Source organism: Xenopus laevis, chromosome 4S (assembly GCF_017654675.1).
Source record: "Xenopus laevis strain J_2021 chromosome 4S, Xenopus_laevis_v10.1, whole genome shotgun sequence".
Taxonomy (NCBI): Eukaryota; Metazoa; Chordata; class Amphibia; order Anura; family Pipidae; genus Xenopus; species Xenopus laevis.
In genome coordinates this window covers 118,253,979-118,268,844 of record NC_054378.1, presented here as the reverse complement: position 1 = coordinate 118,268,844, position 14,866 = coordinate 118,253,979, and the positions used below count along the sequence as shown (strand labels likewise).

The window sequence follows — 14,866 nt, the reverse complement described above, 5'->3', positions numbered from 1 at the left end:
TAGTAACAGTGGGATAATAGTCTCTGGGAAGGGAGTGTGACTGTTGGATAGCAGGTATAGTAGGGAGAAATGGTTTCTATAGTAACAGTGGATAATAGTCTCTGGGAAGGGAGTGTGACTGTGGGATAGCAGGTATAGTAGGGAGAGATGGTGCCTATAGTAACAGTGGGATAATAGTCTCTGGGAAGGGAGTGTGACTGTGGGATAGCAGGTATAGTAGGGAGAGATGGTGCCTATAGTAACAGTGGGATAATAGTCTCTGGAAAGGGACTGTGACTGTAGGATAGCAGGTATAGTAGGGAGAGATGGTGCCTATAGTAACAGTGGATAATAGTCTCTGGGAAGGGAGTGTGACTGTGGGATAGCAGGTATAGTAGGGAGAGATGGTGCCTATAGTAACAGTGGATAATAGTCTCTGGGAAGGGAGTGTGACTGTGGGATAGCAGGTATAGTAGGGAGAGATGGTGCCTATAGTAACAATGGATAATAGTCTCTGGGAAGGGAGTGTAACTGTGGGATAGCAGGTATAGTAGGGAGAGATGGTGTCTATAGTAACAGTGGATAATAGTCTCTGGGAAGGGAGTGTGACTGTGGGATAGCAGGTATAGTAGGGAGAGATGGTGCCTATAGTAACAGTGGAATAATAGTCTCTGGGAAGGGAGTGTAACTGTGGGATAGCAGGTATAGTAGGGAGAGATGTCAACAAGTCAAGACAAGAACAAAACCCCAGAGCATCAGAGCCTGGGGGTCTTCAGTTAATGTAGAAGCAACTTTTAGAAGTTTGAGTTTTTGGCATCAGTTAATCCAAATGAAAGCATTAGCACATTTGTTTTCATATTCTGAAGTACACCAGATACATAATTAATGTCACATTGCTAAGCAGAGAAGACATGCAAATATACTTTATAAATGCATTCAGTCGTCTAAAACCGTCGGCATTTAAATGAGTGTCAGCCCATCTCTCTCATACACGGTGTAATTGTCCCAGAGCACATGACAAACAGCGGCGCCTTCGTTCACCTTGATGAGAACAGAAAAGGAGCAAAATCTCAGAAATCCTCATTGAAATTCATAAATTATTTGCTGACCCTATTATCTTCCCTGTAGACCCATTTCGAGAGCCCAGCGCGGCGCATTCATTATAAAGCAGGTCTTTAATTCATCCCCAGATTGACTTGTAATCAGTCTGTTAAAAATGGATTTTCCTTATCGTTTAATGGAGGAAATTTTAAGGACATTGTCACTTTCTTTGTCCCTCGTTTACATATGTAATTCATGACATCGCCGCGTCTCTCCAAAGACTCTTTAAATAGGTTTGGGGCGAGTTGCTCAGAGGCTTTGCTCATCAGAGCTGGAGATCTCATGGTGACCGGGAGTTCTCAGCATTGAGAGTAAATGTATGGGTTTAAAGGATAAGTAAACCTTTAAATAAGTGAAAGTAAAATTAACGAGGGTGCTATTCTAAGCACTTTTGCAATATACATTCATTATTTATTTATTTTTAATTCCAAGATATTAAGGGATACATGTACGGTTAATATGAATGAATTGTGTTACAACAGCGCCACCTGCTGGTCAGTTTCCCACCAGTCTGACCAGCAAGTAGTCAAGGAAGTTTGTCAGGAGAAAGGAAGAGGCTGCTCTGATGTTCTGCTTAGGAAAGATTTGAGAAAGGTTTCTAATTTTATTCCTAAGCAGAAGAACATCAGAGCAGCCTCTTTCTTTCTCCTGACAACTTCTTCCTTGACTACTTGCTGGTCAGACAGGTTTGAAAATGACCAGCAGGTGGCGCTGTTGTAACAAAATTCATGTTTGTTTTGTGGCATTAGAGAGACGGGCAGGAGGGCTCACCTTTATCAATGAACTGTCACCTCAGTGAGCAAATGTACAAAACTTGGGGCTAATTGCTCAAAGCGGAACCCTGTAAGGCAGTGATCCCCAACCAGTAGCTCGTGAGCAACATGTTGCTCTCCAACCCCTTGGATGTTGCTCTCGGTGTCCTCAAAGCAGGTGCTTATTTTTGAATTTTAAGCTTGAAAGCTAATTTTAATTGCATAAAAACTAAGTATAGTGCCAGGGAGAGCCTCTTGTAGGCTGCCAGTCCACATAGGGGCTACCAAATAGCCAATGACAGCCCTTATTTGGCACCCTAGGGGACTTTTTTATGCTTGTGTTGCTCCCCAACTTGTTTTACATTTGAATGTGGCTCACGGGTTAAAAAGGTTGGGGATCCCTGTAAGGAATAAATTGATCCATGTGTCAGTAAGAACAGGGGTGGTTGGGGTCAGACTAACAGGACCATTGAGTCATTTGTCACAGCTAGTGATGGGTGAATAAATTCGCAAAACTCCCACCGGCGTCAAAAATCTTTGGATGAGTGTCCAAAAAGTGGCGCGCGTCAACAGTATTTGGACACCCATTGACTTTAACATCGGCGTCAAAATTGACACGAGCGACTTTTTGGATGCGCGTCCAAAATTGACGCGGGAGTCAATTTTCGCGTTTCACGAATTTCGCCCATCACTAGTTCTACAACATCCTGCCTCCGACATATAAGAGTCACTGGAGCAGCAGGTACCTCCATAAAACTATAGTCTTACTCAGGCATGTGAGTGTCCATGTGTAGGGTGACAGCTATAGGGTGCAGGTCCTTGGGTGCCTATATATAAAGAAAATGGTTTAACCCCTGCCAGCCACCTGACACGTAGAGGAAAGAGAGGGATGTGATTGGCGAAAGCGAAAACTGTACTTCACACGCCAATCATCAATGGGAAGGGGGCAGGCTGAATCTGGTGCCTAGGACAGCACTAGACCTTACAGGGGTTGTTCACCTTTAAATTAACTTTTAGTAGTAATTTTCTGAGACAAATTGCAATTGGTTTTCATTTTTTATTATTTGTGGTTTTTGAGTTATTTAGCTTTTTATTCAGCAACCCTCCAGTTTGCAGCTTTAGCCATCGGGTTGCTAGGATCCTAATTCCCCTAGCAAACCTGCGCTGATTTGAATAAGAGGCTGAAATATGAATAGGAGAGGCCTGAATAAAAAGATGAATAATAAAAAGTAGCAATAACAATACATTTGTAGCCTTACAGAGTATTTGTTTATTAGAAGGGGTCACTGACCCCCTTTGAAAGCTGGAAAGTGTCAGACGAAAAAGGCTAATAATTCAGAAACAATTTAATAATGAAGACCAATTGAAAAGTTGCTTAGAATTAGCCATTCTATAACATAACATACCAAAATGGCACCAATCCAACTGGCACAACAGAGTTTTTAAAATGTGTTTTAAAGTCAGTAGAATTCCCAAAAAGACACTTTAAGGGGCTTCCAAGGCTTACCCTGACCAAATCAGCGCTGAACAGAAGATGTCAAGGCTTATTTTAGTGTTTTAGAGTGTCCCATTCCTAACAATGTTGCGATTGGTCTTTGTTATTTATTCTCTATAGTTTTTTTTAATTATTTGCTTTCCTCTTCTGCCTTTTTCCAGCTTTGGAATGGGGTCACTGACCCTGGCAACCAAAAAAAACAAAACAATTGCTCTGTGAGGCTACAATTTAATTGTTACTTTTTATTCCTTACTTTTCTGTCCAGGCTTTTTCCTATCCATATTCTCTCATTCAAACCAATGCCTGGTCTGGTTGCTGGGGATGTGCCAGATCCCTGTTTGTCGGATTTAGACCAACCCTGAATCTTTCAGGAAGGAAGGATTCAAACTGAATTCGAACCCTGATTTGCACATGCAAATAGGGAACAGAAGGGGGAAAGAAAGTGTGAGCTTGTCAGCATTCGGAAAAAAATATTCATCTCTTAAAATCCAGGATTCGGTGTATCCCTACTGGTAGCTAGGGTACCTAAGACCCTAGCAACTAGATACAGTAGCGACTAAAATTTGACCTTGAGACGTGATGAACAAAAAGATAAACAACTGGGGGGAAAAAAACACAAAAATGTTGACCAATTGCAAATGATCTCAGAATATTAATGCCTATATCATTCTAAACATTAATGTAAAGGTTAATTCAAGGGTTACGACCCCCGTCTAAGTCTATGATGACCATCGTTGGGAAGCTGGATCTAAAGAAAGCACTAATTATAGAAACTGCCATGAGTAAGAATCTACAAGATGGAGTTATAAACCCCTTTAGACACTTGACTAGTTTAGGTAAGTTTTATAAAACAGAAAAAATTCCGGGAAACACAGTAGTCGTGTGGATTAGGGCCCTTCAGATTTGGAAGCCTAAAAACAAAAGCATAACATGATCACAAAAAGACACTTTTTATCGGCATGGCGACGGAACATGACTTCCATTGACGGCTTTCTTTCAGCGCCAACAAAACAACGCATTGTGACATTTCTTTTGCTTTACAGTGGGAGCCTTTGTAAATCCAGCTGCTTACACTCTCCTTGATTCTTTCTTCCGTGCGCCAACAAAAGAAATAGGAAACAGAAAAGTAGAAAGGAGGCAGAAACATTGGGGCTTTTCTGCAAACAGAAATCACAGTACAGGTATGGTATCCCTTATCCGGAAACCCATTATCCAGAATTTTAAAAAATGATTTTCTCTGTAATAATAAAACAGTAGCTTGTACTTGATCCCAACGAAGATATAATTAATCCTTATTGGAAGCAAAACCAGCCTATTGGGTTTATTTAATGTTTATATGATTTTCTAATAGACAAGGTACAAATTAAGGAAAGATCCTTTATCCGGAAAACCTCAGGTCCCGAGCATTCTGGATAACCAGTCCCATACCTGTATATTGAGATCAGAGGCTGATTTGATGCATTAGAGTGTGACCAGCCCTGTGTATTAGTGTATGGCGGATGGTACTGGTCACACTGGAAGGGCAATGCAAGTCATCCAAACTGGGTTTTCTGCATTTTTGGTTCTGATAGCTAGCAATTACAGTTCCCCAATGTTCCATATAAGTGGAGCACAAACTTATACAAAATGGGCTCTGTCCTCGGTCATTTTAGGACCCTCAACTGGCAAACTTTGGGGGAAGGCGTGTGATAAAGATGCAGTGGTTGAAGACGCATTGACAAGGTCATCTCCCAACAAGTCGGCATAATCCTCCCGTTATTATCCAAATGCTCCAGTAACTTTGCCAATTAAGCAGGTCTTATAATGAATGCTTAACTCCATGCTATGGAATTGGACATTGTCCATCAGTCAGGACCTCTACTGGTGCTCTTGGACCCCTTTAGCAGCTGATGGGTCTGCCGGTCAATCCAACAACCAACATTTGCCCTGTGCCCCTCAGTCCACCACCCAAGGGGCTGTCCCATTAAGCCTTTTATTCAGTGTAGATACTCTTCCTCTTGACTTTTTAAAGTGGAAGTAAAGTCTTACATAGAATAAAGCTAGAAATGCTGTATTTTGTATACTAAACATTAACATGAACTTACTGCACCACAAGCCTAATCAAACAAATGATTTATGCTTTCAAAGTTGGCCACAGGGGATCATCATCTTGTAACTTTGTTAAACATCTTTGCAAGACCAAGACTGTGCACATGCTCAGTGTGGTCTTGGCAGCTTAGGGATCATCATAAATTATCAAAACAGCACAAGTCAAATAATATCTGCCAGAAGCTGATACAACAAGACTGATTAATAATCAGAATATACAGACTGCACTGGGTCCTGTGTTGTCATGTAATCTAATGTGGATTTTATAGTTTTTGTATTGTTTAATACAAACTTTCTCCAACTCTGCAGAACCAGTGGCTGCAGCAAAATAATCCTCCAAATAGAATCCCAGTTTATCTGTTTAAATCTGGCTCCATGATCTTTGTTCCTGCAGCTGGAGTTGGAAACAGTAAAGGGGATGTAAAGGCAAAAATAAAATCTAATACAAATCTCTACACAGTCGCTGACTGCTCTACAGAGAAACAAACAAAGCTGCTTGAGTTCTGCATGGCTGGGAAGTAAGGTGGGGGCTCCCTCTGCTGTTCATAAGTATGATTGTTTCCCTGCAGAGCAGTTAGGGACTGTCTGACAATTCCTATCCACAGCAGTAAATGAAGGGAGAATTTCACTGCATACAGTCAGGTTTCTCATAAAAACGGTACACATTTTTTAATTAAAGTATATTGGAGATAGGTTTCTTTTTAATTAAAGAAAGTAAAAACGGATTTTATTTCTTTTTTACTTTACTTGCCCATTAGCTTTCATCTATCGAATCACTGTAGTGATAGCAGAATGTTGAGAACTTTTTTTCTGAATTTTGTATTGCTAAATGACTGTAGCAAGTAAACCCACTGGATGTGAAAAAAAATCCCAGTAAAGTGACAAAATTAGTATTATTAGTATTTCTTAGTACAGGTATGTACCTGGAATTGTCTCCCTGAATCAGTGGTACAGGCTGATACATTAGATAGGTATAAGAAGGGGTTGGATAGTGTTTAGCAAGTGAGGGAATACAGGGATATGGGAAATAGCTCATAGTACAAGTTGATCCAGGGACTGGTCCCATTGCCAATTTGGAGTCAGGAAGGAATTTTTCCCCCTCTGAGGCAAATTGGAGAGACTTCAAATGGGGTTTTTGCCTTCCTCTGGATCAACTGGCAGTTAGGCAGGTTAAAAAAGAGTTGAAAGGCTGAACTTTATGGACGTGTTTATTTTTTCAACCTAACTTACTATGTAGGGTCTGTTTTCCAGCATGTTTGGGACCTGGGGTCTCCTGGATAATGGATCTTTACGTAATTTTGATCTCTTTACCATAACTCTACGAAAAAATTATTTAAACATTAAATAAACCTTATAGGACTGTTTTGCCTCCATTGAGGATTAATTATATTTTAGGATTATTATTTTTTTGAAATCTAAATTATTTGGTTGAAATGGATTCTATGGGTGATAGCCTTCTTGTAATGCTGAGCTTTCTGGATAATGGGTTTCCGGAGACTGGATTTGTTTGTCAAAGAGAGTGCAAACCGTGGTCACCATATAATCCCCATACTCCATCATATAATAAAATAATGTCGACAGCTGGTGTCCAACACACCAGGGACTACAAGAATAAGAAACATGGCCCTAAAGATTCCCGCCTCAGAGTGTCATGTCCTTGTGTTCTCAAACTACCGAATATGCTTGAAAATGAAACAAGAACAAAATCAGAGCTTTGAAGTGCAGGGATTATTTAGTTTTGATTGATTAATAACCAGGGAGTTTGCTTTGCCCCATAATTATTGTTTTTATAGAATGCCACATAGGGGCGTCATACACTGGGGCTCATTTATAATCACTTGGCAAATGTGCACTTGGGCAATCACCTATAGCAACCAATCAAATGTTTTCTAAAAAGGTTATGTTGAACTGTAGCTCACCGATTAGTGTTTCAGCTCATCCCACTAGATATCCTGTGCCAATATCCCAAAAAGGCCATCCAATAAAGATAAAGTATGTAGGATGAGTCTAAGGCAGTATTTTAACTGCAATTAATTGTTATTGAGGAAATGGTTCGCACACAACGGGGCCGATTCACTAACTTCGAGTGAAGGATTCGAAGGTAAAAAACTTCGAATTTCGAAGTTTTTTTGGGCTACTTCGCCCATCGAATGGGCTACTTCGACCTTCGACTACGACTATGACTTCGAATCGAAGGATTCGAACTAAAAATCGTTAGACTATTCGACCATTCGATAGTCGAAGTACTGTCTCTTTAAAAAAAACTTCGACCCCCTAGTTCACCATCTAAAAGCTACCGAAGTCAATGTTAGCCTATGGGGAAGGTCCCCATAGGTTGGCTAACTTTTTTTGATCGAAGGATATTCCTTCGATCGTTGGATTAAAATCCTGCGCTAAATCCTTCGACTTCGATATTCGAAGTCGAAGGATTTTAATTCCTAGTCGAATATCGAGGGTTAATTAACTCTCGATATTCGACCCTTAGTGAATCGGCCCCAACATGTTTCGGGTAAAGCCCTTTATCAAGTGTGACACACATGTTGTGTGTGAACCACATCCTCAATAAAAATTAATTGCAGTTAAAATGCTGCTTTGGACTCTTCCTACATACTTTATATTTATTGGACAATCAAATGTTTTCTTTTATTCCTCTACCTGTAGGAGCTATGGGTTATTGGCCAGTATTTATAATTGAAGCCCACTCCAAAGAAACAGCCTAGAATTCAGCACAAAGGAGTAGCTGTGCTGCCAGACTGATTGCAACTGCAGGGGTTGCACTGTGAGATATATACAGAATATACAGGGCTCTCCAAGGGCATAAATGAGCCATAACAATGTGATCCAGATTAGAGGCTGTCAATTGTAGTCCAGGAACAGCTGGAGGGCTGCAAATTGCACAGACTGATGAGATGGAAACATACTGATAAATCTAAGGCTCTCTAGGTATGTTCTGTATACAGGCCACATAGAAACATATAGAAGAGGTACCAGATCTCCCCAAAATGGATATCAGTTTCATTTGGACGCATGCCGTCTATTAGAGTTGTCCTTGGTGCTGAAATCCAGTTGTTTCCTTTCCAGTCTGTTCTATGAAATCTGCCCCAAATCCATGTATTGTCTGTATAGCCAAGCACTAGTAATGGGGCCCCATAGAGCAGGGGTCCCCAACCTTTGTTACCCATGAGCCACATTCAAATGTAAAAACAGTTGGGGAGCAACAAAAGCATGAAAAAGTCCCTTGGGTGCAAAATAAGGGCTGTGATTGGTTATTTGGTAGCCCCTATGTGGACTGGCAGCCTACAGGTGACTCTACTTGGCACAATACTTAGTTCTTATGCAAATAATATTTGCCTCTAAGCCTATAATTCAAAAATAAGCACCTGCTTTGAGGACATTGAGAGCAACATCCAAGGGGTTGGGGAGCAACATGTTACCCACAAGATACTGGTTGGGGATCACTGATCTAGAGGATAATATTCCCCAGACACAGGGAACCCCTATGCAAATAGAACTAGAATGTTTAGATTAGATGAGATAACCTGTAGTTGAAACGATTATGTTCATCTTCACTTTCTCTTTTAGGCAATCGTATTCTGAGACAATCTGCAGTTGGTCTCCTTTTAACTATTCCTATTACCTTCAAGTTCAGACCTTCCCCTGTTCGTCATCCATATATCGGTTGCATTTCCAAACTAGAGTCCCAAATGAAAAAAGTAATCTCATTGAAAACCCTAAGTTAAAAAATGACAAGTTTTGGGGCTATTTCTCATGGGACAATTCACATTGTTTTTCATCTAGCGGATTTGTAGCTCTGTTTGCAGGGGCCAAAATGCTCTTGACAAAATCTTCCCCCCCCCTTGACTTGAGTAGCACCTGTACAAATGGAAACATTCTGCCCCCCTCCCACAGATCTATACATTGTCCTGGTTACAAAATGATCAGAATCACCTTTGTGCCACTGCTCGGAACAGTTCTCATTTCTTTCTATCCTAAAATCCCCATATCAGCTTTTCCAAATTAGCTGAGGACGAGTCCATCTCCTGTTGTTGTAGATTCTATTAAATCTGTTGGTAAAGTCATTGCACAAATCCCTGAATACACATGATTAAGCACTGACTCCTGGATAAACAAACAGCATTACGTTGTGTCCGTCGGACAGTCGAACACACAGAGGCAGCCCCGTCTTGTACTGCTCCATTTACAGTGAAAAAATGTTTAATGTCAGTTTTATTAAAATATTCCTGCTGGATTCCTCTGCCCCAATTCTGTCACTGCTTAATTAGGACAGCAATAGGTGGACGTGGAACCTGATAACCATTTATCTGAATATGGTTTTTAATATCTCCGGGACGTTGTTTCATTTGTGCTGCGATGTCTTTCATTTAAAGGAAACTGCTTAACAGCAGTAGGGATAACAAGATGTCCAAGGCTGCAGGCTGAGTTATACAGGGAACTCTGAGTATCACTCATGTATTATAAGGGATAATGTACCCCCTACTGTAAATGATAAGGATATTAGAAGTCACTGGGGGGTTCTGTGACCATATAAAGGCACAAGGCTGCAGGCTGAGTTATACAGGGAACTCTGAGTATCACTCATGTATTATAAGGGATAATGTACCCCCTACTGTAAATGATAAGGATATTAGAAGTCACTGAGGGGTTCTGTGACCATATAAAGACACAAGGCTACAGGCTGAGTTATACAGGGAACTCTGAGTATCACTCATATATTATAAGGGATAATATACCCCCTACTGTAAATGATAAGGATATTAGAAGTCACTGAGGGGTTGTTCTGTGACCATATAAAGGTACAAGGCTGCAGGCTGAGTTATACAGGGAACACTGAGTATCACTCATGTATTATAAGGGTTAATGTACCCCCTACTGTAAATGATAAGGATATTATAAGTCACTGAGGGGTTGTTCTGTGACCATATAAAGGCACAAGGCTGCAGGCTGAGTTATACAGGGAACTCTGAGTATCACTCATGTATTATAAGGAATAATGTACCCCCTATAGTGATGGGCGAATCTGCGCCGTTTCGGTTCGCCGAAAAATTCGCGAAACGGCGCCGGCGTCTCGTTTTTGACGCCGGCGCCCGTTTTTTCCAACGCCGTCACCCGTTTTTGACGCAGGCGTCCGTTTTTTCGGGAAAAAAATTTTTTGCCGCCGGCGAATTTTTTCGGCGAATTTTCGCGGGCGTTTCGCGAATTTATTCGCCTGCCACGAATCGCGCGAATTCGCGCCTGGCAAATAAATTCGCCCATCACTAACCCCCTACTGTAAATGATAAGGATGTTAGAAGTCACTGAGGGATTGTTCTGTGACCATATAAAGGCACAAGGCTACAGGCTGAGTGATACAGGGAACTCTGAGTATCACTCATGTATTATAAGGGATAATGTACCCCCTACTGTCAATGATAAGGATATTAGAAGTCACTGAGGAGTTCTGTGACCATATAAAGGCACAAGGCTGCAGGCCAGGGGCGTAACTACAGATGAAGCAGACCCTGCGGCTGCAGGGGGGCCCAGGAGGTACAGGGGGCCCCATGAGGCTCTCATTGATGAGCAATTTGAACATATATTGGTAAAACAGGACAAACACTGGATATGTTGGGGGCCCTAAAATTAATTTGCTGTGGGGCCCAGCAACATCTAGTTACACCACTGCTGCAGGCTGAGTTATACAGGGAACTCTGAGTATCACTCATGTATTATAAGGGATAATGTACCCCTACTGTAAATGATAAGGATATTAGAAGTCACTGAGGGGTTCTGTGACCATATAAAGGCACAAGGCTGCAGGCTGAGTTATACAGGGAACTCTGAGATTCACTCATGTATTATAAGGGATAATGTACCCCCTACTGTAAATGATAAGGATATTAGAAGTCACTGAGGGGTTGTTCTGTGACCATATAAAGGCACAAGGCTGCAGGCTGAGTTATACAGGGAACTCTGAGTATCACTCATGTATTATAAGAGATAATGTACCCCCTACTTTAAATGATAAGGATGTTAGAAGTCACTAAGGGATTCTGTGACCACAAGGGCTGCAGGCAAACATTATTTTACAATACAAGTTCTAGTGAGTAACATGTAACTAGTGACATTATTAAACAACCTTTGAAAACATATATTTTACAGATTTTTCATGTTGTTTGTATATTATATTCAGATAACCAATAATTTGCACCATAAATATAAAAACGCATTTTAGTTCCATATTTAAAGAGACAGTATACCCACTTGTCCAACATGAGCTCAGCTGCTGAACACTCTTTTGGCCTATTGTTTTAATTAAAAATCATATGTATTTTATTAATTGCACTAAACAGAGTGGGTTATTTATTGGGTGTTGTACATAGAATTATGCTGGTCAATAAGACCCACTGGCTAAATCTCTCTGCCCTATACAAATGAATTACCAGATTCAGAAGTTATTCACAGAGATTCAATGCAGATCGAAGGTAGAATTGGTGCGGCAGTTACAAAGTTTTCAGAGCAGCTGGATTTGGTGAATACATTATTTTGCATGTGAGCTTCCATCGTACATGCTGGAGAGGGTGTTCCTTGTATTTGCTTACTGCACCCTGCTGGGATTTGGATTGGGTTAGTATATTTAGGGAAACGCAGCAAGGAAACTTGATGACAGGGTTGAAAATAAGGAGGGCAGGTTGAATGCAGGTAATACTTTATATCATGTTGATTATATCAGGGAGGGGGCTGTCCATTCTGAGGGTGGTGGAGAAGTTTCTTTATGCTTGGTTTTAATAAATCATGGGTACCTACAAAACCCATCTATGTCTGCTTTAAAGGTAAGATTATAAGAGCATTAACTCTGGGCCCCAAGCATCAAAAGGGCTCAGTGGTGTAAAAAAAAAATGTAGATGTTGATAAACTACAGTTCTCTGCAGTCGGTGGCCCTCTCTTATGCTTGAGCTGTCTGTAGCACTGTATAGACAAGAGCAACCCTGCTCACCCCTGAAAGGATTGAAATAACCTAATAAATCTCTATGCTGCCCCAATGATCTACCCATTTTGCAGGAATAGGTGGCAAGCATGGGTTAGTGTGTATAGTAAGGCACAGTGGAGTAAGGGTCCATAACTGTGGTATAGCTTGCATAATAAGGCAGAAAGTTTAAGAAGAAGAGGCTCTATTTGTAAAAAAAAAAAAAGCAGTTAGAGGATCCATTTAATGTTGACTATGACAGAGATAAGCAGCTTGAGCTTCTGCTCTCCTATCATCACACACAGCATTGACCAACTGAACCCGTCCTGCATTTCCACACACATCGCTGAAGCGGTGCCACCAATCTAGGCCAATTCATTTGTCCTGTCCCCATTTAGCAATTTCTTTCCTGCCCTTGCCCAGAACTAACAAATATAAAATCCAGGCTACAGGCACATGCTCAGGCAAATACTTCCAGGCTCTGACCACTAGGGGTCCTGTTGGGCAAGGCTTAGAGAAGATCTCAGCCTGTCTCTCTGCGTAAGATATTCTGGGATGCAGGCAGGTTCCCTTTCCTCTTCCTCTCTGTAACTTACCAGCGAGGTGGGAGAATGGCAATTCCATAAGACAAGAGAAGGGAAGTCTTCTGGGGCTCATCTCAAATACAAAGTCCAGGAACATCATTCTGCCTGCAAGTTCACAAGGTAAGAACAACAGATGGTGACTGCACACCTTGGAGAGAAATCCATTCCCTGTATTGGGATTTTCATTGGATTTGCACAAGTATCTCCATTGCAGCAAAGCTTAAGGAAAACTTTCATTAATCAGCTTCCAGTTTCTACAGAACACTTTAGAGCAGACAGAGTGGGATACTGGAGGGTGGGGGCTTGGGTATCAACCATAGATATAAAATAGCTGAAAACAAGAACAGATGTATCTTCTGGTCTTTCAGATGGAATTAAATTCATGGTTACATCTGTGCTGGTTTAATCCCAGTATGTCACTAGTATTGCAGAAGAGATTCCCTATACAAAGACCAGGCAAGCACATTTATAACATCAGACAGGCTTTTTTATTGTATGCCTGAAGAAAGTCCAGAGGGGAGGTGGAGAAGGGCAGATTGTATGGGGCATTGGTGATGCCTAAAAGCCCCAGAAGGGATGGAATGGAGATGTAACCATCTTATAACTAAACCTGCCTTCAGAACGGCAGGTTCTATTAAGTGAATCTACTACAGCAGCTACAGGGTTAATGTGCCGTTAGGGACAACGAGTGGAGGGACTTTGATAAAGCAGAACATTACTCTAGAAAAGCTGCCCCTGGAGATTAGAAGCCTGGAGACAGCTAAAGAAATCTCAGTGTGACATAGGGAAACCAGAAGCGCGCACAATAAAGGTGCATCTCGATCTTCTCTATCTTCTGCTTTGCAGCCTTTATGGACTTCTGCGATGGATCCCCCCAAGATGTGTTAATGGCTGCTGTCTGTGTTCTTCCCTGAGCTAAAGTCTTGAACTGCCTGTTGAAACAGGAGAACTGTCTGAGAAGCATTGAGAACTTGAGCAGCAGCTTGGCAACCTGGACCTCGGGACAATGGCATCCATTGGAGACTTTGACCCTGTGGACACCAGTGTTCCAGCAACTAAAATAGAGATCACTGTCTCTTGCAGGTGGGTTGGGGGGGAGGTCCCTGAGCTCTGGTTTGGCTTGTTCTGGAGGGGAGGAGGGCAGAAGTGCAGATATGTGGTTGATCTACAGGTGCAACCAAGTTCCAGGCAAGTGCTGGGTTAGTGGTGGGGACAGTTATAGAATTATGGATTTCAGAGTCTCCCAGTGAGATAGTGATTAAAGGAACAGTCTAAACTGGTCACTTTGGGGTATCATTTATTTATTGAAGAACACACAAAACATCTTATTTGCCCAAGATGGGGGCAGTTTACATCCATTTGTTCATATTTAATGAAATGTCAATTTTCAGCATATGCTTATAAGCCAAGAATGGAAGTCATGAATGCTTCATAGTTATATGTAAGAAGTTGTTGTGCAGAGTGGATATCTCTTTAAGTAAGCTCCATGGTGTGCTCTGTGCCTTAAAGAGATTCATTACATGGAGGTTAAAACATAAAACACTCAGTGTCACTTGTGGAATCATGATAGTAATGATCATGTTCCCTGAAGAGCTTACAATCTAATATCTATTCAGTCAGCACTTCCCATTTGTTTTCTCATGTTAATCAGAGGAGTCGTTCAGAGAGGGATCATTGTTGGGTTCCTTTTAATTACTTCCCTTGGCATCTGCACTCAGCTGTTCCTCATTCAATTAACCCTGCTCTAAACATTCAGGAAGCGCTGGAGGAGAAAATAACGACTGGATAGAGATGCTTATAAAAGGGGGTTAAAGGTCACTAAATGGAGCTGACACTTAGATATGAGGCAGCCAACAGTTGTGTTTCAGGGGGGGGAGCAGGGAGTTCCCTTTTAATTGATTTTTTT

The 14,866-nt window shown here is 41.4% G+C and overlaps 1 protein-coding gene across 1 annotated transcript in view; it reads left to right on the top strand.

The window, feature by feature from the left end:
* Positions 1-12,907: 12,907 nt before the first annotated feature.
* LOC108715046 (copine-9) overlaps positions 12,908-14,866 on the top strand; it is a 216,969-nt gene continuing 215,010 nt past the window's right edge. Inside the window, exons 1-2 of the mRNA XM_041561758.1 lie at positions 12,908-13,080; positions 13,807-14,043. Of these exons, the coding sequence (XP_041417692.1) occupies positions 13,967-14,043 (77 nt within the window). The 5' untranslated portion in view covers positions 12,908-13,080; positions 13,807-13,966. The remainder of the gene's footprint in view (positions 13,081-13,806; positions 14,044-14,866) is intronic.